At 41.3% G+C, this 23,288-nt stretch overlaps 1 protein-coding gene and 1 non-coding gene across 2 annotated transcripts in view; one reads left to right on the forward strand and one right to left on the reverse strand.

The window, feature by feature from the left end:
• LOC138302104 (claudin-16-like) overlaps window positions 1–23,288 on the forward strand; it is a 96,003-nt gene that overhangs the window by 67,314 nt on the left and 5,401 nt on the right. Inside the window, exons 3-4 of the mRNA XM_069242486.1 lie at window positions 8,003–8,164; window positions 18,686–18,750. Coding sequence (XP_069098587.1) covers window positions 8,003–8,164; window positions 18,686–18,750 — 227 coding nt within the window. The remainder of the gene's footprint in view (window positions 1–8,002; window positions 8,165–18,685; window positions 18,751–23,288) is intronic.
• Window positions 11,076–11,229, reverse strand: LOC138302324 (5.8S ribosomal RNA). Its single transcript, XR_011205396.1, has one exon. It is a non-coding gene; the product is annotated as a 5.8S ribosomal RNA (ribosomal RNA).

Here is a 23,288-nt window from a genome sequence, read left to right on the forward strand (position 1 = left end):
TGTTCTTTTTCAAATAGATAAAAATCATAGACTCCCTGAATTTTCAAGGCTGTAGAAGAGATCTAGGATTCTATAGCTTTCCTTCGTACTGTCACTTTCTCAATTGCTTACGTTTTTCCTGTTATGAATAGCTACTCATTCTGATGGAGAATCTGCGCTTAACGATAAAAGGGACTATCAAGAATGCTTTGTAACTTATGCAAGGTTTCATGAACAGCCTCTTTCAATGCACAGGTAGGAGAAATAGGTTTTCCATAAATCACTTCTAACGCCTACGAGGTCCTAAATGTTAGGCTTTGCGACTGTGAAGACTTTGGCAGCAAAAAATGAAATCACTATATAACAAAGTGTCACTGCAAATCATTTTGCACCTCTCAATATCCGCATTGTGATCCCTTGCCAATCACAAGGTAAAAAGTGTGGTAAAGCAACGTCTCTCTTCTTGCGACTTGCAAGGATATGTATTGATGATTTGTGACCGTTCCCGCAGTAGTACATTGACAGATTACCCAATCCTGAAGGCAGAAGGTAAGCATCCGCAGAGTAGAATCTGACCTGGAGAGACGGCTGTCCCAAACTGAATGTCAGTTTCAGGTTTTGGATGAAGAAAGCAGCAGTCCCAGAGACTGCGCATTGCTCCCTCCACTGCACCTTCACATTGTGTCGCATTTTTAGGTCCGACATTGAACAAAACGTTTTAATTTGACCAAAAGTATAGATTTATTATACAATCTTATAGGAGCCTTTGATCAACAAGCCCTTCTCACCTATTGTTGTGTTATTGTGTCAGTCCCATTTTACTGCCGTCCACAACAGAATACAGCATGGTGCAACTCACTACAGCCACTGTCTAATTTCACTGCAAGCGACAGTGTCATTCAATTTCACAAGGAGCAAAACCACACAAAAATTAGTTCACATAAGTGCTAGGGACTACTAGGGTAATGTGCGATTTTTCACACCAAAAACATTTTTCTTTATAGCAGATTGTTTAAAGTTGATGTGGGCCCGGAAGATTCACTAACAATAATGTTTGGCTAAAAAAATAAATAAAAAAGAATACAAAACTAAACATGCATTGACAAAACCAAAGGTCTGGTGGCCAACACAAGACGTTTTGGCTTTGCCAATGCTTGCTTTTATTGCAGACCATGTCCCCTTAAAGAACATGAGCTGTGGGTAGCCATTATGTGACTGCAGATGCAGGGATGTAGGTCGGCTGTGCCTTGAGGTTCTCCTCCAATGCTTTAGGAGCATTCACACGAATTCGCAGACAGAAGCCTGCGTAATTAATATTCATTTTTATAATTCTTTATTGTTTTTAAGGATATACAAGGCTGTTGTTGGGCACAAGTAAGCATCTTCACTAATAATCTGTGCTCGGTTTCACAATACATTTTAGATAAGTGCCCAAGCAAAACAAACACAAATAACATTAACTCGGTCCTCCAGTCACAGCGGATCCATACAATATGCATTACTTTAGTTTCAGGCTTGATATTCATGTAAACGAGCACATACGAGATTATCAACTTCAAAGCGAGGTGTGTGTATGGCTTGAAAACGACAGGCACACAATCTCATACATATTGTGGCTCCCTTTGGCCACTACTTACTAACAGGGAAATAGGCTGTGAATCTTCGTCCAGCTCTTCCCCTTGTACTACACTGCTAAAAAACAATAAAGCGGGAATATTGCAGCGTTACCAATCATAGAGGTCTTTTAAAAAATTTAGATTTCAGGGTGTGCAGGTATTCATCCCACACATTGTCACTTGTAAGTGGTTGGATTGTGTATGCTTGAGCGACAATACACTGATTTCTGCCTCAGTCCATTTGTGAAACTCTCGTGGCATTAGCTCATGTGGTGGTGCATGCAGGGGCTTCCATGCCATAGCGATTTGACATTTGGCTACCAACAGGACCAAATCAATGAATCTAAGTTGATAACATCCCTTTTTTAGGTCTCGGTCTTAGTTCTCAAATTCAGTTTTCAGGTGTACTAATCCTGTTACTTTGGTAATCTCAGATAGCACATCTGCAACCTCCTTCCAATGTCCGCTGAGGGCTGTGCAGCCCCAGAGATGTCAATCAAGTCTGACAACGACTGGGGCATAATGGATTAATGGTGAATCCTGTGTATTCCGAGGGGGTAGGATAAGATCTGTGTAATATCTTATATAGGATTCATTTAATTCTTATGTTCCAAGACACTTTTGAGGGATATTCAAGAATCTGCACTCGCTCCTTAGTGGTGATTTGTCTGGGAAAATCTGTTTCCAATCTCTTCCGTAGTGTGTCGAGGCTAATTCTAGTCTCTTAAGTCACAGCACAATATAACTTCGTACTGGCCTGCCCAGTGGAGTAACAACACTTGAAGGGGCCACCCTACAAAGTACATGGCGGGCCCCCCACTCCCTGGCCCACCACCTACCACTATTGCTGAGGTGGCCCCCTGGATCTCGGGGTCTCCTTATATTACGCCACTCGGCCTTCCAGCTCTTCCCATGTGTCTACAACATTTGTAATGTTTTGTGCATATCCGGCTCAGCAGTCCTACGTTTCCAGACACTTTTAAGGGCTGGAGAAATAGTACCACAGGGCACAGATTGGTCTGCAGGTAGGTTATACCACTCATGCTGTTTATCAAAGGTCATTAATGTTTGTTCAGTATACATGTCTCCGCGGTTGACTATGCAGCTCTTGTCCATGGTGTTCAGTACTGAGCGTTGGTTTGCGCACTCATTTTCCTGAGACGCGTTTAGAGCGACCGTGGGGTTCCCAGGCGATAGGCCACTGTTGCCTCAGTTGTAGATAAGCAATTTCTTGTATTTTGCCACTGTTAGCAGTCTGGATGGACCCTGATTCTTGGCATTCTTCAATAACACCTCTGTACCAACTGGCTACCACAGTTCGCTCCGTTTATATATTTAGATTCATTTGCTTGAGGTTCTGCATAGTACCTAGACACCCTTTGCAGGGGCGGTCCTGGGCATTATGACCGCCCCTGTACACAGGCAGCGGTAGTTTCCATGGTGACAGTTTACATCTACTTCACCAACGAACTCAAGCAGTAAGGTATTTAGCGTTTTAGATATATACTTGTACACCACAACCGGTTTGTTTGCAAAAAAAGTAAAGCAAGCAAGACAATAGAATAATTTTGGCAAAGGCAACTATCAATAGTAGGAAACCGCAGTTTGTTTGAAAACTGTACAGAAGGTTTTACCTCAATATTTTTCAAGAGGCAATATTTCTATGAGTCCAATGCAGCAGATGTGACTCATACCATAATATATATATATATATATATTTACAATTATTAGACGTTTCAGAATTAAACCAACAAAGCTCACAACTTTCACTGCTGTATGCACAGTCTTTACATTCAAGACTGTTTCCCAACCCTTAGGCTTGTCATCCCTGCCCCCATCCTATCTTCTTCTAATGGGCCTATGTTGAGGTGGAAGTACCGTCATCGTTGATTGGAGACATTGGCTCCCTCCTTGACTGCACCAACCTACGGTAAGAGTTCAAATTACTCCAAATCTTTTACAATTTCTTAGGGGAGCCCCTTCCTTCATAGATCACTGTTCCCGCCATCATACACTAGTTCATGTCATGCTTCCAGAACTCCTCATCCAGTGGGATTCTGGTTCCCCAGGCTTTTGCAATAATCATTCAGGCTACCTTTTGAACATACCTTCATATATTGGCCCCTCTTTCCTAGAGTTCTTTAAATAATAGTGTGGCATTAAATTTACCTGTGAATAAGCAGGTTTCTAAGTTGTGAGAGTATTTTATTCACCATCTTGAAAGTCAGAGAATCAATTGGCTATAATTATGAGTTCTGTATTTATGTTATAGAAAAAGAAAAGATGTAGGGCCAATGGATTCCCGGCCGCTGTTTTTACCACATAATTTTGGATTTTCATAATTTGCCACATAATGTATCATCTGCTGCATAATCTTCAGATTTTACTCCCAGAAATTGTTTGTAGCTCAAATGGATCAAAATGTAGTAAAAATGTAGCAGCACGTGCTTCTGTGCAGTGAAAAGCCCTTTACAAAGGTTGACTTTTCATCTTTCATTTGCTTATTACTGCATGGGGGGTGTTAAGCTGGTATTAACAAGGTGAAATCTTTGTCCATACAGTGTTTCCATGTGTAAAAATGACAAAAGTATCAAGTAATACTATCACAAAATGTGGCACAAGACACCACATAATTTGCCTTTTCTTGCTGTATAAATCAGTTGACCTGCGGTATAATTTGGTCCTCCTGTGCCACATAACTCCAGTGGCCCTGAGCATGTCTTAAGATGGTAACATGAGCCTTAGAAGAGAAGGCTCTTTACATCAGCAATGCTCAGAGGGGTAGCCCTTCTGAGGTTCACCCTGTGCTGTTTGACAGCTGTTACAAAAAAATATTTAGAAACCCTACATGGACATACAATCAACAGTTCGATTCTTGAAGGACAGAAACAGATAATTATCAATCAATGTAATTGGTTCTATTCCAGCTACAGTCCTTCCTAAAATGGTCAACGCCTCTGACAAGGTTGAAATAGCAAACTAATCAGACTCTGCCGGGGATACTCTGCAGAGCCAAGTGCGAGAGAATAAAGGGACATCATCAGCATCCGAGGAAGGCTAAACGCACACACAGACACCACACACACAGACACCACACACACACACACACACACAGACACCACACACACAGACACCACACACACACACACACACACACACACACACACACACACAGACACCACACACACACACGCGAAACGTAATCCATGGGTAGGGAGTTTAAAAGCAATAATGCTTTGTATGTTTTGTACACCAATAAATTTAGTTGTTTGAGTATTCACAAACGCTTTCTCAACCTTTTTCCCCCCTAGAAATGTTTGAATATTTAGGGCTTGATTTACAGTTTGGCAGATGAAAGCTCTGTAACAAACGTGATGGATATCCCTCTTGCCTTATTATATGTGTATTATATCCTAATGCAGTTGTGATAACGTGGACGGAATAACATTTTCCAAGTGTAGGGGACAATAAAAACTGCAATGGAACAAATGTGAAGGAGATTCCACAAGCACTGTTGTAGACTGTGTTCAATAATACATACAGGAATGCCTTCACATGAACGTAATTGGGAATTCACAAAGGTTTTGCAGGAGTATACTCCCAGAAAGTTAGGAGTGGTTCAGCTTTCCAGAAAAATTATTGGAGAACATCTATTAGTTATATATTTTACATTGATTATTATAAAGTCCTTAAACCCCCTATTTTATGTGGCCGGCAAGAGGTACTGCCAACCAAAGTGGTCTAACATATTTTTATGAGCCAGTGATAATATAGCAGATGGTCCTGGTAATTAGTCATTTGAAATATTTCTATAGGGCAGACCTAGTCATGAGGACAGTGGCATGCTTTAAAGATAATGTTGATGTCTTGAATTCAAAGCTAGCTGAGTCCTTGTTAGGGGTGTACAAAGTTCATATTTCATCTGTATAGTCTGAAAGTCAGGAACTTCCCCTTTGCAAGGCTATAGAATATTCCCAACTGAGCGTTTGTTAGGGATGCCCACTCCAGAAAGGGTATTACGTCCTTGCTGCTGCTTTGGCCAATTTGAGAGTCAGATCTCCATTGTCAGTGACTGGGCGTAACAATTTCTTTATTCCAGAGAATGAATCCATACTAGAGATCCTTGCTAGACCTTTACAATCCATGCAAAATGTTGAGCCCCATCTCCTTGATCTACCAACACTTATACCCCATCCCTCAACCTAAGCACATTTAATACCCAACCATTCCTGGTTCAGTCTAAGATATAGGCCATTCAGCATGCTGTGGGTGAGGGATGTGAGGACTCTAAGATGACGAAGTATGGGTTGGTTAGCTGGTAGTTGTCACATTTTCTCTCTTTCCTCTCCCATCCTTACTTCTTGAAGAAATACCTAAGCAGTGCTCAGATTTACACCAATACCCCTTTGACCCTGCTGAAATTTACACTTAAAAACACAACACATTACACAATCTGGTTCCTGGCATCAAAAGATGGCTGAGTAACTTGGTTAACTGTGAATCTATACATTTAGCAGCTATGGAAGGAAATCAGCCACCAAAAACCTATAATGTGTGAAATGGAGCAAACATAACTATTGCAAAATGCACCCATAACTCCATATGACTGAGCAAATGTGAACAACGGTAAGAGGAATAAAGAAAACGAACTGAAGGAAATGCATTTACTTAACAATCAAGATCTCACACAAAATCAGACTACGTGTGAGAACCTTTCATAAGGATAAAAGAAGAAGATGAAAAGCAGGACGACCACAGATAATTGTAAACAGTAGCATGCCACCTCCAGCAAATGGGTATGACCAAGCAGTCTACTTGTCTTACTAAGGCCAAAGAAACCAAGCTTTTAGGAAGCTCTGACAAGACCACCTGGAAGTGACAGGACACCTCATATCTGATATCCTTCCAACTATAACCAACAGCCACTAACCACAAACAAATCATCTCATAAGGACAAGTTGAATACTAAAACCTTGGAAATCAATGCAGAGTGTACCATGGGAAAGATAGTACTCTCAAAGATAGATGCACACTGCAGATACTGACATACAAACAATGTGTCCATAAAACCCGGGAGTGTGGCCTGGCTCAAAGTAAATACAATAGATTCAATTCTAGAGTTAGACTTAATTATGTTGTGATAGAGGACCCCAGTTGAGGCAGATGTCAGCTGAAGCCGCATAATTCAATCCACCCTACCTGTGCGAAGGTGGCATAAATCACACAATCAGTCATAGCACTCATCCATGCCAGCTGAAATGTAATCAACTAAGTGCTTTAAAGCCACATAAACACTGTCATTCAGGAGACCATCACATCCTGGCCCAGAAAAGCAGCAATGAATAAAAGGAAAATAGTGCATTTAGAAAATAAATTTAAGGGGGGCAATTACAGTGAGGTGCTTAAATGTTCAAGAGGAAGGTAAACAGGAAGTTCCAGGTGAAAGGTTAAGCAAATGAAAGGGGTTACATTTTTGTAACTTCTTTAACAGACGACTCCTTGATGTTTTTATGCAAAAGCTTCTTGCGGATGAACCAAAAACTGAGCCCACTCACTACTTATCACTGATTGTCTTTATTGTTACTAAAATTTGCTTGCTTCTTATTTGATTGTGCTTTACTCTTCTTGTGTTTGTTCCTCCTCTAGAGCATAGTGTGTTTACCATCCTCTTTAATGGATGACTTTTATTCTTTTCACTGCTCACATTAAAGGAACTACTTTTTTTCTTCTACTTTCAGCACTTCATGAAAGTGCATTTGCTTTTTTGCTGTCTCCCTTGTTTCCTCTGACCACCTCTAAAACATCACCCCCTTCCTACCTGCTCATTTCTTTCCTCGACTTTCTTTTAAATTGTTTTACCTCCTCCGGGCCCGCCTCCAGTGCATCAGACGCCCCACCCCGTTGCTTTCCCCCATCCTGCTTCACCCGACCCACTTATCCATTGTTTCCTGAACACTTTGTGGACCTTTCACACTTTTAAAAATGTATTTATATTTTTTGGGATGGCCTCTTTGCATTGCAGGAAGCGCTTTTACACTAATTTTCTTTCATTTACCAATCTAAGTGATGGCCGCCATCTTAGTTTGGTAAATAATTGAAAGAAAACTGTACCTGCATCACTCCTCTTACCCAAGCATGCGTGGTTATGCATAGCATTGCACAACGAATGAAATGTTTATTTTAGAGAAAAGTTGAATGATGGAGTACCTAGATTTGAAATAACAATTGTGTGGGTAAAGACCTATGTATCTTCTGCTACTGCAATACCGTGTAAGGAATTCCAGTTTTATTTATTTGCAGGTGCCAAGCAAATAGTACTTACTTAGAGTGTTTTGTCTTACATTGATGGAGATGCTTATGTGAAATTGCAGCTAAAAAAAATGTTATATATTGTTTCTTCTTTACAGCTTCTTTTATAATTGCACGAGCAATGATGGTTGTGCAAGGAGTGTTTTGTATCGTGGCCCTACCCATTCTGATCATAGGAATGAAATGCACCACGTTTGTCAACAAGAAATGCCACAAATCTAGATTTTCAATATCGTCGGGAATCCTGTTTCTTCTGGGAGGTAGGGATCCTTATCTCATCCCACATTTTTAATGTCACCGCTTAATGTAAACTACTACAACGAGGCTTATACAATCCATTGTTTATTGTATAATTGCTTCAAATATGGCATCCTACATCTATTGTTGTTGTCATGGCCGTGAGATACTGTTAATGACAGTAAACTGAGCATTGTTCGTGTCATTTGCTTCTCAAACTGCGGATAAAAGCTGATTTATTTAAAAAATATTTTTGGTCAATGCGTTTTGTAAATGTTATTCTATTATGTGTGTACTATGGTAGGGCCAAGCAAATGTTTGTTTAAATGAGTTTGTTCTCATGAAAATTCCCGTTCAAGCAGACCTCTTGCCCCCACTGGGCCCTCGAGGGTTACTCTAGTTTGTGTCATTTTTGGATGTGGGAGACTAGTTAGGAAGTGGTCATGGTCTCAAGACATTTTTCTGCTCAAATCATGCTGGTATCTCAGTTGACTTTGTATGTGTCGTATATCCGAGCAGCGAAAAGTAACTCCAGAACCCAGCGAAAGGTTCTTCACATAACACGTGTAATGTTTTTTGGAGGTGAGGGAGGGTGCATGTAGGTTAAATAAAAATGTTGCCATTTCTTCTGCTACTGGTTACCGTTGAGAGGCGCTAATCTTGGTGGTAGGAAAGGGGATCTACTGTCATTTCTATGTGTATTTATGTCATACCATATATTTCAGTATTTATTTGTTTGATATCCTGCTAATTACGCAATAAAAACTGTACATATCATAACATGACAATAACAGAATTTTTTTTTAGGATAATCATAAAATTACCATTCGAAACAGCCTGTGATCACAAACGGGTCAATTCCTAAATAAAAAATTAGGACACATATACGTGTAAGGACGATAATTACTAGCCCCACCTGAGTACTGGACACAGGACTACGTAAACAACACAGTCCCAGACCTAAAAATACCGAATATGACCATAGAGGCGAATTGTTAAATTAAGGCAAACTGACTATAGCAGCAAAAAAATGTGCAATAGAAGCAAATTCTGCAAAGCTGCATGCAAATTCACATTCCACAATGTAACAAAATGGTAACCAACGCAAAATATCAATTGCATAGCTACCACCAGTCTCTAGCTACATGTATATATGATGACTGCCTTTTCAGATATCACAGACAAAAATGTTGCTACTGCCCAACACACCAACATATTAACTGGCTTTTTCATATTACAGCAATGTCTGCACAAAACACCAAAATATGCTAAAGCGACAGAGCATAAAGCTTGCAGAAAGGGCAAGGATCCTTGTCCCACCCCTCCCTTCTAACCCCTTTCCACCTAATGAAGGAGGGGACCGGACCCAGACTAACTGCTAGGGCCCATCAACTCACAGATCTACTCTTTATGTCCTTCACTTAGGACTGCAATAAACCACTGTAATTGGAATCCAATAAGTGCTGCAGATTAGGCATCTTCTGGACATCATCAAGGTCATTATTCCATGAACACTTCTTTACTAAACTTTTAGAGCTTGTTTCTGTTGGAACACTGACATATTTGTCAGGGAGATTTAGAGAGAACTGAATTATGGCTAAATAACAGGCCCAAGTATCTATACTTCTTAACCAACTCAACTTGAACACCATTCGGCAACCTAAACCGTGAGGACATCTGCCTCCCTTGGAAAAAAAATCACCTTAGTTTTGGGCGTGTCAATCTTTAGATCATTTCCTTTACAATATAATGAGAAAGCATCAAGTTGCCGCAGAAGACCAACCGGCATAAGGTCTAATAATACTGTATCATCTGCACAAAATAAAGCAGATATAGTCTCCATCCCCAACTTAGGTGGAAATGACCTGCTCTGATTTAAGCCTGCCCTGGCTTCCACTATATAGATTGAAAACGAAAGAGTTGAGGATGCACCTCTGTCTCAACCAATTGGGGGTACTAATCTTTTTAGACCAGGCCCCATTACCTCCATGTTTCACTCTAGTCCATGAGCCGTCATGCAGCTGAACTACCAGCTTCAAAAGATCCCGGGGACAATTCCATCCGGCCATCTGTTCCCAGAGAAGAGAACTGTTTACGGTGTCAAACGCAGTTGGCAATTCGATGTATGACACGTAATGGGACTGATTCCGATAAAGGGCATATGCTTTTGTTAACAGATTTAATATCAGGCAACCATCTATAGTGGAGTGCACTTTCCGAAATCCCATTAAAGTCAAGGGTAGGAGTTTGGCAGTGCTCTCTCAATCTTCTAGTAGGCCTAACAAATGCCTTGCATACATTTTACTTGCAATGTTTAGCAATATGATCATATGATAATTACAAGGCAGAGCCCTATCGCCCTTTTTAAACAAAGACACCCTAGTACATCCTTTCCAGGATTCCGGCAAATCATTTCTACCAATTATCTCTCTGAACAATGGAGCCATGGTCTGTGCGCCCAAAGGTGAGAGTTAAGCTTAATAATGTCTGAGGGAATACTGCCTGGCCCTTGCACCCTTGAGCTTTTCAGGCCTTTAATCACAACTTCAATGCCACTAACTGAGGGGAGCGGACCACCTCCCACGAGACAGGTATACTCATTTGCGGAAGTCCCAAGGCTCCTCTGCCTTCATCTTTTACTTTATACAGTTCAGAGATTTAACTAACCCAGGTATCTTCAGGGATTGATATTGCACTAATTTTTGTGACTAGCCTGAGAATACTGTTAGAAATGCGCCAGAAACCTTTTAGATTACTAGTGGGCAGGGAAAAGATTGTCTTTGTCCAGAGGCTCTCCCTCTTGCCCTCCACCTGATTTGCTGCAAATATTTCCTGAGGGTTTTGCTATGTTGTCTTCACGGACAGCCATGCGTGGCATTAGCAGAGATACCCTGCGACGTTCCCAATAGCGCTCAGGGGCGATTGAAGATCAAGCAGCCCTCAGACAAGCGTAGCCCCGGGAGGAACCAAGGGCCGCAAGGTGCGTTCAAAGTGTTGATGATCAATGTGTCCTGCAATTCACACTAATTCTCACAGCTAGCTGCATTCTTCATTGAAGTGGGAGCGGAGTGATCCACTGCCAAGCGCCTTTCCTGTCTGCTTGTCAATTGTTTCTGTTTTTTTAGGCAGAGGGCCATGTTTTAGAGTTGAGCGGTAATGAAAAATACTTCAATTTCTGGAGTAAATGCTAAATCAGCAGCAGAAACAGTGCTTAATTTTTAAAATAGTACATGCCAGGTTCCAGCGTTTTTCTGAACAGTATTGCAGAAAGCAAAGGTTGCCTAGTACCAAGGATGCCTAGTCTTGATTCCACCCTACTCTGTTTTATCCATCGTCAGACAGTCTCTGCAGTGCTGTAACGAAAACTGAGGGGGCCCACCTGCAAAGAACATAGAGGCCCCCCTTTCTGGACTCAGTTGTTAGCTCTCCGGCCAGGAGACTGTGTGGCGGGGGTCCCACGGAGCTCCAGATCCCATCACCGGGGGGTTGCGCAGACTATGTTACGCTACTGACTTCCTGTTCGTTATCTCCCTCTTCCAGGTTACCATTCATCCCTGCAGTAGTATGGTAGAGGAACGTTGACGTGTATGGATTCTCCTCCAGATTGTGCAATTCCTTCAGAGATCAGTATTGCAGTGTTCATTCACAGAAAAGTTCAGAGTTTATGCATTACCCATTGAACATGCATTGAATCATACCCCAGTGTGGAAGACAAGCCTACATTAATGAATAACATATAACATGCTTCTTGTGTCACGACTCATCAGATGAGCCTTGTCACACATACAATATACCAGTTGCGTGTAACAAGTATATGTATCCAGTAACTCCATTAACACACACTAAAACAAATACATATCAATTAGTCTTAAACAAATACATCCCTTCATATGACTTCAAATGGAAAGCCAACACTCTACCACAGTGGTTCCCAATCTGTATGTCTCTGTGTGCTTTAGCCCAAACGTAACTTGAATTGCATTTAAGGAATCTGCCGAGGACACTGAATGAGATAGCGATCTTCTCACCTAAGATAGGTGGGCATCATGTGGCTTGCCTGCTTTACGCATACGACTTAGTCATAATGGATATGACGCAAACTGACTTGCAGCAAAAATTTGAAAGATATATAGAGGACAAAAGCTCCTTGCCAAGATGGAAACCATTAAACATGTTTTTTTTGAGGAAAGAAAGAAGGAAAATAACTGTTATCCGGGCAAGAGAAGGATAGAAGTTTCAATGTATAGTTTTTTGGGTATACATTTTACTTCAAAATTAAGTTGGATGACACATTTGGAGGTAATTAAAGCCACTGTCCTGCCAACAATTATGGGACTAAGTAAGTTCAGGAAAGAGTTTAGGGACCCTAGATTATACCCATTCTTAACGGAGTATAAAGCATTGGTTCAGAAAAAACGGCTATATAGTTCAGAAATTGTGTATCTAAGTGGGATTAAGAACTGGGATATAATTGAAGGGCAGTGTCTATCCCAGATATTGCAACTTCCCAGATCCTCTATAGTCCAGGCGATAACACGAGTTAATAATAGGGTCCTGCAGCGGTGGCTCCCCCCCTATGGCAGAGGACTGTCTTCCCTCCGCCAGCAGCAACCGCTGCAAACCTTTGACAACGAAACGATAATAAACTACGTTTATTATTGTTTCGTTCTTAAAGGGGCGGGGCCATGGGCGATGATCGGGACAAGGGGGAGTGCACTGTGCAATCCCCTCAGTGCGCATGTGTGTTTGGCTGGCTGTCTCGGGCCGGCCAAACACACACGCGCACTGTGCTCTCTCCATCCCGCCACTGTGCGGCTGGGCTGGAGAGAGCAGGCACAGGCTCCCAGTCTGCTTGGGAGCGCGCTGGCTGGGTGCTCCGGCCAATCCTAACGCTTCTTTCATGCAGCATTAGGATTGGCTGCAAGGCAGGCTGGGAGCCTGTGCCTGATGAGGGAACGGAGGAGCGGCACAGCACGTATTCTTTTATTTTATTTTTTACTATTTTCATTTTTTACATCATTAATAATCCCCCTTCCCTGCCTCGGGCCTCCCCGCCCCTTTTTACCCCTATGAGCCGGAACTGGGGTCCTGCCTTTCCAAAATAGCTGTAGTGACATTTTGGGATAAGCTATTGGTGGCAAGCGATGTAAAGATTTCATTGCAGTGCAGGGAGGTAATCATGAAGAGTGGATGAAAATGGGCCGTCAATTTACGATGTACACTATTAGAGGTAATAAGTCACTGTTCATTGGTGCACTCCAGGTGGGATATATGTGCAAAATCTGAGTCTATTTTCAAAGCTATAGCTTCATATATGTGAAGAAAAAGAAGTCCACAGCACCATGTTAGGACTCCTGGCAGGATTGTGTCTCCCTCCCCTAACATACGGCACTAGCAAATATGGGTATGAGACAGGGCATTTTTACATTTTGAATTGGAGTTAATCCTCATCATTCATGAGATAGCTGTGGGGCTAAATGAATCCGATGGTTTTTTTATAGCTGTGGATTAGGGATGAATGTGCATATTTGAATGCATTGTTTTTTTTAGCTATGTGGTTGTAATGTTTTAAAACCAGTTTTATTGAAACATGGGGTGAAGGAGTGTCAAGAGGCTCTGAAATGTTTATCTAGAATGGAATTTCTTTTATGTCACCTGCTCTCTAGGATTTTATTTAAAGGTGATTAAAGAAAGTTTGAAAAATGACAGTCTTCCGAAAATTCACTACTCGACTGATGATACCCATTGCTTTTACTACAGAGGCTTAGTTTTACAGCAGGATTAGGTTCTAAATACCTCTTTGTAGGAACTTAATTGAAGGTAGTGCATGGCAAACACCTATCAGATGTCTCAGGCTCTAAGATGAAGGCACAGAAGTGCCAGACACAGTTTTGTTAAACGATTGCTCTACAAGAGCCGTCCAGTACTTTAAGGCGATGTATAATAACTGCAAACAAAGGAAGTCCTTTTTTTAGGTCATCCTACCAGACAGCACAATCTGTCTGGTTGCTAAAGGCAGATTGTGGTTTATTGTGGATTACCTAAAACTTAAGAGTGCCTTGCAGTCCACCCATTGCTTAAAATTGGCTGGCTTTACTGTCACTCTCATTTGCCTCCTCCTTGTTCAATGGCTTGCCTTGTCCACCTTGCGTCTGTCACTCCCCTGCAGCATTGCCAATTTGCATATGTCCCTCCGATATCCACTTTTAGGAAATTACTTTTTTCTTTTCTCTTAAGCATTCCACAAGAGTGCATGTGTTTTCCAGCTGTCTCCCTAGTCCGTTGCTCTCTCTTGCCAGTGTGCTTCTATCCACCCCCTCCATTATGCGTCCACCCTTGTGTTCTTTTCCCCGTGTTTGCTTTCTAACCCGAACTCCATATTGCTCGCCCGCGCCTGTTTGCTATTCTCCCCATGTGCTCCATGTTGCTGTCTCGCCCAGTTGCTTTTCTCCTCCCCACCCATGCCCTGCCTGGTGCTTGCCCCACCTGCACCCCCATGTTGCTTCCCTCCATCTGTGCCTCTGGTGGTATTTCCGCCGCACCCACTTTAAAAAAAACACTTTCATGCTTTTATTTCCTTTTACTTAGCATCCAACCCGGATCTGTAAATAAAAAGGAAAAAAAAAGTCCCTGCATCATTTTGTAGGCACACATACATGTGCCTACAAAATTATGTGAGTGGCCGCATCATAAACTTTTTGAATTCTCCTTTGGCCATGTTGCCACAGCATCCGGTATGTTGTACAGCATTGTTAAAACTGTTGGCAAAGCCTATTGGTGCCAAAGGCGAGACTTATTGACTTTCCCAATGTGTGTTTACTTCTGCCTCCAAGGAATATGCTAAATAATGTGGTCTGCCAAAGATACTGTTAAATACTTAAATCCTCATTTCAATAACGATCTCAATATATCGGTTTCAAGTGACCTTTGCTTAAAGGATAACAGAACTAATGATTTACATTCAGTGTTAGAACTCTTCACTAGGGATTACCAATTTCCTACGTTATATTTCTCTTTTACTAATGTTGTCTCTGTTTTGTGCCGAGAGAGGAACGAATTGTTACCTGACTCATTCCAACATTTAAACAGCTGTACTTCAAGGGTGCTTGTAGAAGTTCTTGTAATAGGGTGTTGCCACCATTGAGTCGAACTGATCAGGAAGGTTTCTTGGGAACGGCAGTTGTAACATTAAGAAGCTCTGTATTTTTTTTTATAGAGCTAGGCGAAGGGTGAGGGATCCAGTGCTTCTCTCCTTCAACACTGAAAAAGCATTTGATTAAGGTCTTTCTTTTTACAAATTAAGCACAGAGTCCCCAGGATGTAATAGATTGGGACCGACCATCTCAAGATATGGGTGATGCTGCTTCTGCATCGCTCATTCAGCAAAAGATGAGTGTGTGGAAAACAAGAGATAAAGAGGCACAGGATCGCTGCATGTTTTATCATATTCCACTTTTAGCAGTGGTTATGCACACTCTCCGGAGGTAGAGAACAGTTTAAAACATTGTCCCATGCCTGCAGTTAGACTTAGCAATTACTCCACGTGCAAGTCTGTTTCTCACTCCAGTGACTGCTGCCACCATTGCAAGAACCAAAACAGTGACCACAACCACAAACGGGACCACAGCTTCAACCAGAGCTGCCACCTCAACAGCTGCAATAGCTGCACCAAAAGCTTTTATCACATCAGTGACTACAGTCCTGGCCGAAGACACTACCCCAGTACAGCAACAACTGACACAGATTCCAATGCAAAGGAAACCACAGCAGGGTCCACAGGAAGAACAGCAGCTACAAATGCAATGAGAATAAAAGCACTGGCCACAGCTGTTACAACATCAAAGGCAACAGCTGCCACAACAGAAGGAATGAGAGCAGCAACAACTTTTACAACAACAGCTAAAAGCACAAAAGGGTCAACAGCAATTTCAACAGCTGGCACAACAACAACAACCTTAACTTCAGCATGGACCAGAGAAGCAACAGTATCTCCCCAGACAGCAGACAACAGAAGCAATAACAGCTGTAACAAGAGTATTTGTCACAGTTGTTGGGGCGTCAATGACCAAAGCAGGGGCCACAGATGGCACAAAGGCAAACAGCAACAATAGCTGTCAGCAGGTCAGATACAACAGCATTGACCACATTGGAACTGAAAGGAATTGACTGCCACAACTGCAAGAACCACAGGGGTGACAACAGCTTTGTGTGAGAGTCATTATTACATGAGAGTGATAGAATTCTTGATCCAGAGACCCAGGTGGAAAAACTTGCTTGCAAAATGTGTTTGATAATAGTTGTGACTCTTCTAAAGGAACCATCATTTACAGTTTGTCTAACACACGGGTACTCAGTAATAATAACGCATTATGATTACAAAACACCCAAGTAAATACCAGGACCACGTATGAATATGCACCAGACGAGAACTGTCACTCCCTGGACTCAGCACACGGAGTCTGTCTACAGGACATCTTTCCTCCCTTTCAGAGTAACTACACTCTCAGCCTGTGCACTTTGGGTAGGTGATGCCTTGCAATGATGCCGTGTGTCCTTATTACCTCATTTTACATACTCCTATGGATATGGGGTCACTCGACTGGCCTTCCTCATCCATGGCCCCTTACCTCAGCGCAGTGGACTTCCAGAAGATGCATGTTTTATGAAGTCTGAGGGGACATGCCTTTTTCAGCTGTATTCCTCTACACACCCAAATTTGGATGAGTACAATGGCTCATTAGGGTCCTGAGTGATTTACAAAGCCCACTTTGTAGGTCCCTCTTATGTGGTTGTCTCTTCTGGTTCTGGTGAATTTTATTTCGGCGACATATGGTTGTCTCCTTTTCCTTCTGGTCCTTTATAGGCAGTTGGCTATAGGTTTTCCCCTTTTAGTTGTTCTTTGACCATAACCCCTTCCACTCCAGTCTTGTGATCATCTTCACTTGTTGACACCTGTGGAAGCAGATTTCACAATTAATAATAGTGAGCTTTAATTAATGCTAGGATATGCCAATCGAGTATTTAATATAATGTAGATTTATGCTTGACACAAATAGGCCAAGTTTGATTTGAAAACGTGCACTTTAAAATGCATTTGAGGTGCAGTGTCTCACATTATCTTGTTATCTCTTGCCCAGCTTTTGCACTAGGGATCCTCAAATGTGGCCGTCATTATTATATAAATTGTATGAAATTCAGTTAGTTCTACCGTTTGCTTGCACTGTAACATTTCTTTAAATAGATTATTTTATGTTGCTGTTATTCCTGGGGATTACTGATTGAAGGCCACTTCCTTTGGTCGAAATTAGATGTTGTTTAAATGTTATATGTCCTTTTGTTTTCTGTTATGCATAATACTGAATTATTCAAAAGATTTAGAGTAAAAGTCATTCCATGTGATGTGCTTTCTGTTGTACTATCTGATTATAAAATATAACGTTTATATTAAACCACAGTGACTGTACAGTTTCTCGGTCTGAACGTATACAGAAACTCTCTATTTAGGAGAGCAGCTATGATTTTTTCTTACTTTCTTTAGAGGCAGGGTTTGTGTCAGGTCTCCTATTATTATAACTCAGAATATTTCCACACTTGTCTCCTATCTTGAACTGAGCCGTCCACATGAACCTTTCCTGATTATTCACCTTGTGCTAGACCATATTGGGCTTTGCTATTGCCTGGATAAATGGCTCTTCCACTGCCAATGATATTTCAATGTATTTGCATTTTAAATATTTTAATTTGATTGGCTTACCCTTGCCTTTTGCACGTGATTCATTGTTTGCACTCTTAATCCTGTCTTGTGTGGATTTTCCTGTGTGGATTTTCCTTTGTGAAGTCTTTGGGGTAAGCAAATTTGTGATAGGGCTCATCTCTTTAAAGACTCACACATAGTACCAATCCGCCAGTCGGCCCTTTTTATGTAAAAAGCACCAACACACCCTTGGAGGTCCTTCAGGTCTCTCCAGTGGAGATGATTTCCTGTTGCAGCCAAGTTTCCCACAAACATATCCATCAACATTTCAAACTCGTGCCAGAGTGCACAAGACTTGTAGAACTAGTTCCTGCTACTTCACCCATTACATGAATCCTCTCAAGTGAAAATACTGGTATATAGCACTTTAGAATGGTCTTTTCACTTTGTTTTTTTGTATACCCACTGGCCCAACCCCACAGCACCATTTGTAAAGACATTTGTTTTTATCCCCCATTGGGATAAGAAGACCTTATCTATTTGATAATAATTTCTTTCAAAAATGTGCTTTGAACACACTCCATCAACCTAAAGTATTTTCAGCACCCATATATTTCAAATACTGACAAAAGAGGTAGTGTCTGAAGAAACAAGTGTAATTAAATATGTTGTCTCAACTGTTGCTCAGATGGGAAAAGTTGGCCATTTTTGAATGATAAGAATTTGATCACATGAGTAAATCATAGCAGCCAAGGAAAAGAGGGTTTTCATATTATCCAATGTTATTTATGTTCACTTTGTTTTATAGCACATAATGTAGTCTAAAACAGAACTACCTTTCCTTTTCAAGGGCTTTCAGGAGGAGTAGCATCTTTCTGGTATGCTGTGGATACTGTGCTGAAATATAGGTTAGAGGTAAGCATTCATTGTGTACCTATCAAAAGGTGAACTTACACAGCCAACTTGAAATATAGCTCTTTGTTAACAGATAATGTAAGCTTAACTGCAAAAGAGGAAATATAATAATATGATTGGTTAAATAAGAATAACGGGAATATTTTGTTTTTGACCAAGGGTGAGTGACATTAAATAGATAACGCGAGCAAAGCTTGAGTTGTCTCTGATATCACTCAGAGGTACAAATAATTCCTTTAATTTATACTTACCTATATTTATTTATTGCCCCTTCATTTCTTCTCCCTCACCTGTCATCAGCTGCGCAGGAGAATAGTAGTCATGTCAGAGCAATAGACAACATGACCTCACCTGTGTCTGCCGCCACCCCATATACAATCTGGTGCCCTCCCATCCACCCCCACCACCCACTAGCCATTCCTGTCCACTACCCAAATTATAAAAATGGTACTTGGTATTTTGCCACTTTCCCCTCCTATAGCAAGTATTAACACATATAATACCCGGTATTCTGCAGTCCACCTCCACCAGTCACGACATTAACCCTCCCAACTCTCACTCAAGTTAAAAAAGGGACTTGTTGGCCTACCTCCAACATACACTAACCTCCCTCCAGTTCGCTTAAAATGTAAAAATAGTAATGCTTGGCCTCCTGCCGCCACCATTGCCCCTCTCTGCATCCGCTCTCCCAACCAAATAGAAAAAAGACACCTTTTTGTCCTGCTATCCAGCACATCACCTCTCGGTAAATGCAGACGCCAGCACAGGGGAAGTAGCCACTTCCCCTTCTGACATCACAACGGTGAGAATCATATTTTGTGGCCTGCTCCTGGGATGTAGTAGCTGTGAATAATTGGATTCGGAATCAAGTATTCAAGATGAGGTGTCCCTAACACAGCCATGCATAGCAGCTCTAATGTTGAAAAGCAAGTCACCCTACAGAAACTTTCACTGTTGGGAAAAGTTCGAATAATACAGAATACAAAAGGCAACTTCAGATTATTTATCAGTTTGTTGGGCAAGTACTAGAACTAAGAGATAGTGAGGGAAAGAAACAGAGGGAGACAGAGTAAAAGAGGAGGTGAGAAGCAGGATCACGGTGGGAAGACTTGGAATGGTGTTATTCTAGAGTCAACATTTGATTCAAGAGGGCATTGTTTTAAGTCGGGTAGTCAATGAAGTTGGAGCCAGAGGCCTAGAAAGAAAAGAAACTTAACTGGTATCTTTCCTTTCTTACAGGAAGGTTTTCATTCTTGACGTTTTCAGTACTGTTAACATATAACTAAAAATATATTTTTTAAATGAATCAACAAATTCCCAAGTATTGTATACCGACATTGCTGTAGAAACCATTCGTTCTGATACAACCAGAAATTATTACTTGACAGTTTCGTCTGATCCAAATATAATATCGTTTGCGGGAAAGTAGTTTGTATAAAAACATTTGTGAATCTAAGAATCATTTTTCTCCTCAAAGAAACATGTCCCATTTTCTACGAAGCATTGGTGTAAGATCTCGTCTAATCTAGTTCTACAGAAACCTAATTGTTTTTCCTTTACATCTTTCTACTAAGTGCAGACTCTGTTAAAAAACCTCAGATCGCCATTTCTTCAAAGGTGATAAATGGAGCGGCTAAGAGCCAAGAACACCTTTTCTGCACTGGTATTTCAGAGCCCCAAACTCTACATTCCACATACCTCATAAAAATCTACCATTTGCACTGTCAGTTTAACCCCGAGGTTCTAGAGCAAAAAAAAAAGGAAAAGAGATCAAACAAAGTGGAATAGCTCTGGTCTTCTCCTTTTAATCCAGTCTCCATTTCTCAAGCACCTATCGTCTCAGACCTCCTGGTTCAAACAGAACTAGGACTGGCTTTTGATGTTATAAGTCTGAAAGTCTTCACCAGTGCAAGGATGTTCCGGTCTCACTGTTGGAAAATCACAGAGACCACTAGAAGGTTGTCTTTGCTACAAGAATACTACAAAATCTTTCTAGGATGATGGCATGTCTGATTTACAGACATTTAAAAAATCCAGGTTTTAAGCTCTGGGAAAAAACACCGTGCAGTCCTTCGCCTTGAAAAGGCCAATAAGTGTAGAGTGGATTTCAATCATAGAAATGACCAAATATAAGCAAGGGTATAGTGTTTAGACAAAGACTTTCACTGTTTAGATAAAAACTTTCAATTGAGTTTTAATGTGCTGCCTAGTGGCAAAAAGATCTTATAAGATTAAGTCAATGGTCCGGAATTAAAGATCTCATTTTGTCAACTTTACATTCTATCTAAGACGGAGTTTCCAAACAGAGGTATGTGAGAGGCTGAGGTGTAATTTGTAAATTTCCAGTTAGCTAATTATAAATCACCTGGCAGAGACTGCTTCATCTTCAAAACCTTTTCTAGTCAGTTAGTTCCTAATAACCACACAAACATTTTCTGAATGTTTAGTTCTTTAGACCAGGAACGTAGGAGATTGACTGAATATGCAATGACTGCAATACTATTCCGATTAGCATTGTAATTCTTTAGTCACTAATTTAGGTAGAAGTAAAGCAACCTGAATTACCAGCCTAGCAAGTGGAGAAAAGCTAGGGGCTGAGTCAGGATCAGGGCATGAAAACTCATCACGGTACTTCCCCAGGCTCGGAGACACATTGTTGCTTAGTGAACCGGTAGTCCCTGTGGCTACTCTCTGTAGCTTGAGTAGAAGAGTTGGGTCAGCCCCTGGTGGATTACCCGAGATGAATGAGGGAGAAGGTGCAGGGGCTCTGCCAAAGAGTGGATGCTGCGGAATGCTGTGGGAGAGACCTGTGGAAGCGGCTGTGACCTGGGCTCAGTTCATGGTAAGGAGCCTCCAATAAACACAACAGGGTGCGTGCCTCCCAGACAAGGAGTGCTTGAGATGGGGAGGGCTGCCTGAGCCAAATGGAATTGAAGACTTGATGTCTGGGCCCAGAGGAGGAAATATATGCTGCAATGGACGAAATGTAACATGGAACTTGTGGTCTAGTGTCCTGTGTCTTTAAAGGAAGAGGCCAGTGGAGGTGAGGGGATGGGTGGGGCTGACAGGCTGTAGGATGTTCCCCAATCCACTAACTTGAGGTGTACTAAGCAAACTCCCTAATTAGCGGCATAGACCCTCCCCTCACTTCTAAATGTACAGCAAACTATAAATGTGGGAAAGACCCAGTGATCCCAGTTGGGGCACATCTGAATGCAGGGACCCTGCACGCTGATGCATTTAAATAAGCTAAAGTTGAACTCCTCTAGGGGGCAACCTTTAAGGCATCGCAGCCTCCAATAACGATTCGAAATCGATGAAACGAATACTTGAAGCTCATTGATGAATGAATGATACCCCGTGCATCATACGGTTTACCGCACTGTATCTGTATGATAGTTTGTGATAGGAATAGAACGTAGTTGTACCACTTGCACAGTTGTTTTTAACCTGGGTTCTGCTGACCCCTGGGAATCTGAAATGTCTACTCTGGGGGCTTATGATGTTTTAGAAAATTAAATAATAGCAGATTCATTCATACAGAGAAAAACAAAATATAAAATTGAAAATGTTAAAACGCTTTGTAAATGTGAAGGAATTTGAAACTGGAGGCTAAAATGTAAGTTGGGGCATCCTTTGCTGTATTCGGAGGAGCAGCACAGGTACATCAAACAGATTCTAGTATGGATAATTGGTCATCTCAACTGAAACACTGGTATGCCAAGATAAAAAGAAAGCATGCATTAGGAGCAAAAAAAGACAAGGAGATATGCTCAAGTCTAGTACATCGCGTTGGTTTCTTTTTTTTTTTTTTTTTTTTAAAGAAATGAAAGGACATTTTGAAAATATCCAGTCTTCCCATTAAAATGTAGTTTTTGGATTTTTTGTTTTTGGATTTTATAACATGTTTCAAATGCGTTTATTTATTTGTGATATACTTGTTTCTGTAGTTTTCTGTTTTGAAATTCAAATTGTAGAAAGGTCAGTCCCAGGCTTCTAGTAGTGTTTCAGTGGTGGCCCACAGAAGTCAAAATGTTGACCACCACTGTACTAGAACAATATGCTTCTTATGCACAATTGAAATAATGCAGCTGCAAGAGATAGATCAGTCATCCTCAGCCAACCAGGGCCTGACAACAGAACCCTCAAACCTATGTCCAAGTGGCAGCAACAGAGCCCTGATCAGCACTTCAAATACTGTATGGGTGCATCATAACCATTCTCAGTGCAGGCTTCAAAATATCAGAAAGGGAACAGTGAGAAGGTAACAAAAAAAGACTACAGGTGATGAACTAAAGTCACCAGATTACATTCCGTAACTTCGAAGCAGAGAGATGTTCAAGGTGTAATACCCTACAAACATTGGGTGTGCAGACAGGGTAATAGGCCATAATTGTGAACGCATTGTTAAGTAACTAATCTTGTAAGACATGAAGCTGGAATGACTTTCCTCTGTTTACTCTATGGAAAAAGCCTAGAGAGCACTGTGCCACCAAAGTGACCTGAGCCCCATCCAAAGCTATCATAAATTGCATGTT

The sequence above is a fragment of the Pleurodeles waltl genome, chromosome 6 (genome assembly GCF_031143425.1).
Source record: "Pleurodeles waltl isolate 20211129_DDA chromosome 6, aPleWal1.hap1.20221129, whole genome shotgun sequence".
NCBI classification, from domain to species: domain Eukaryota; kingdom Metazoa; phylum Chordata; class Amphibia; order Caudata; family Salamandridae; genus Pleurodeles; species Pleurodeles waltl.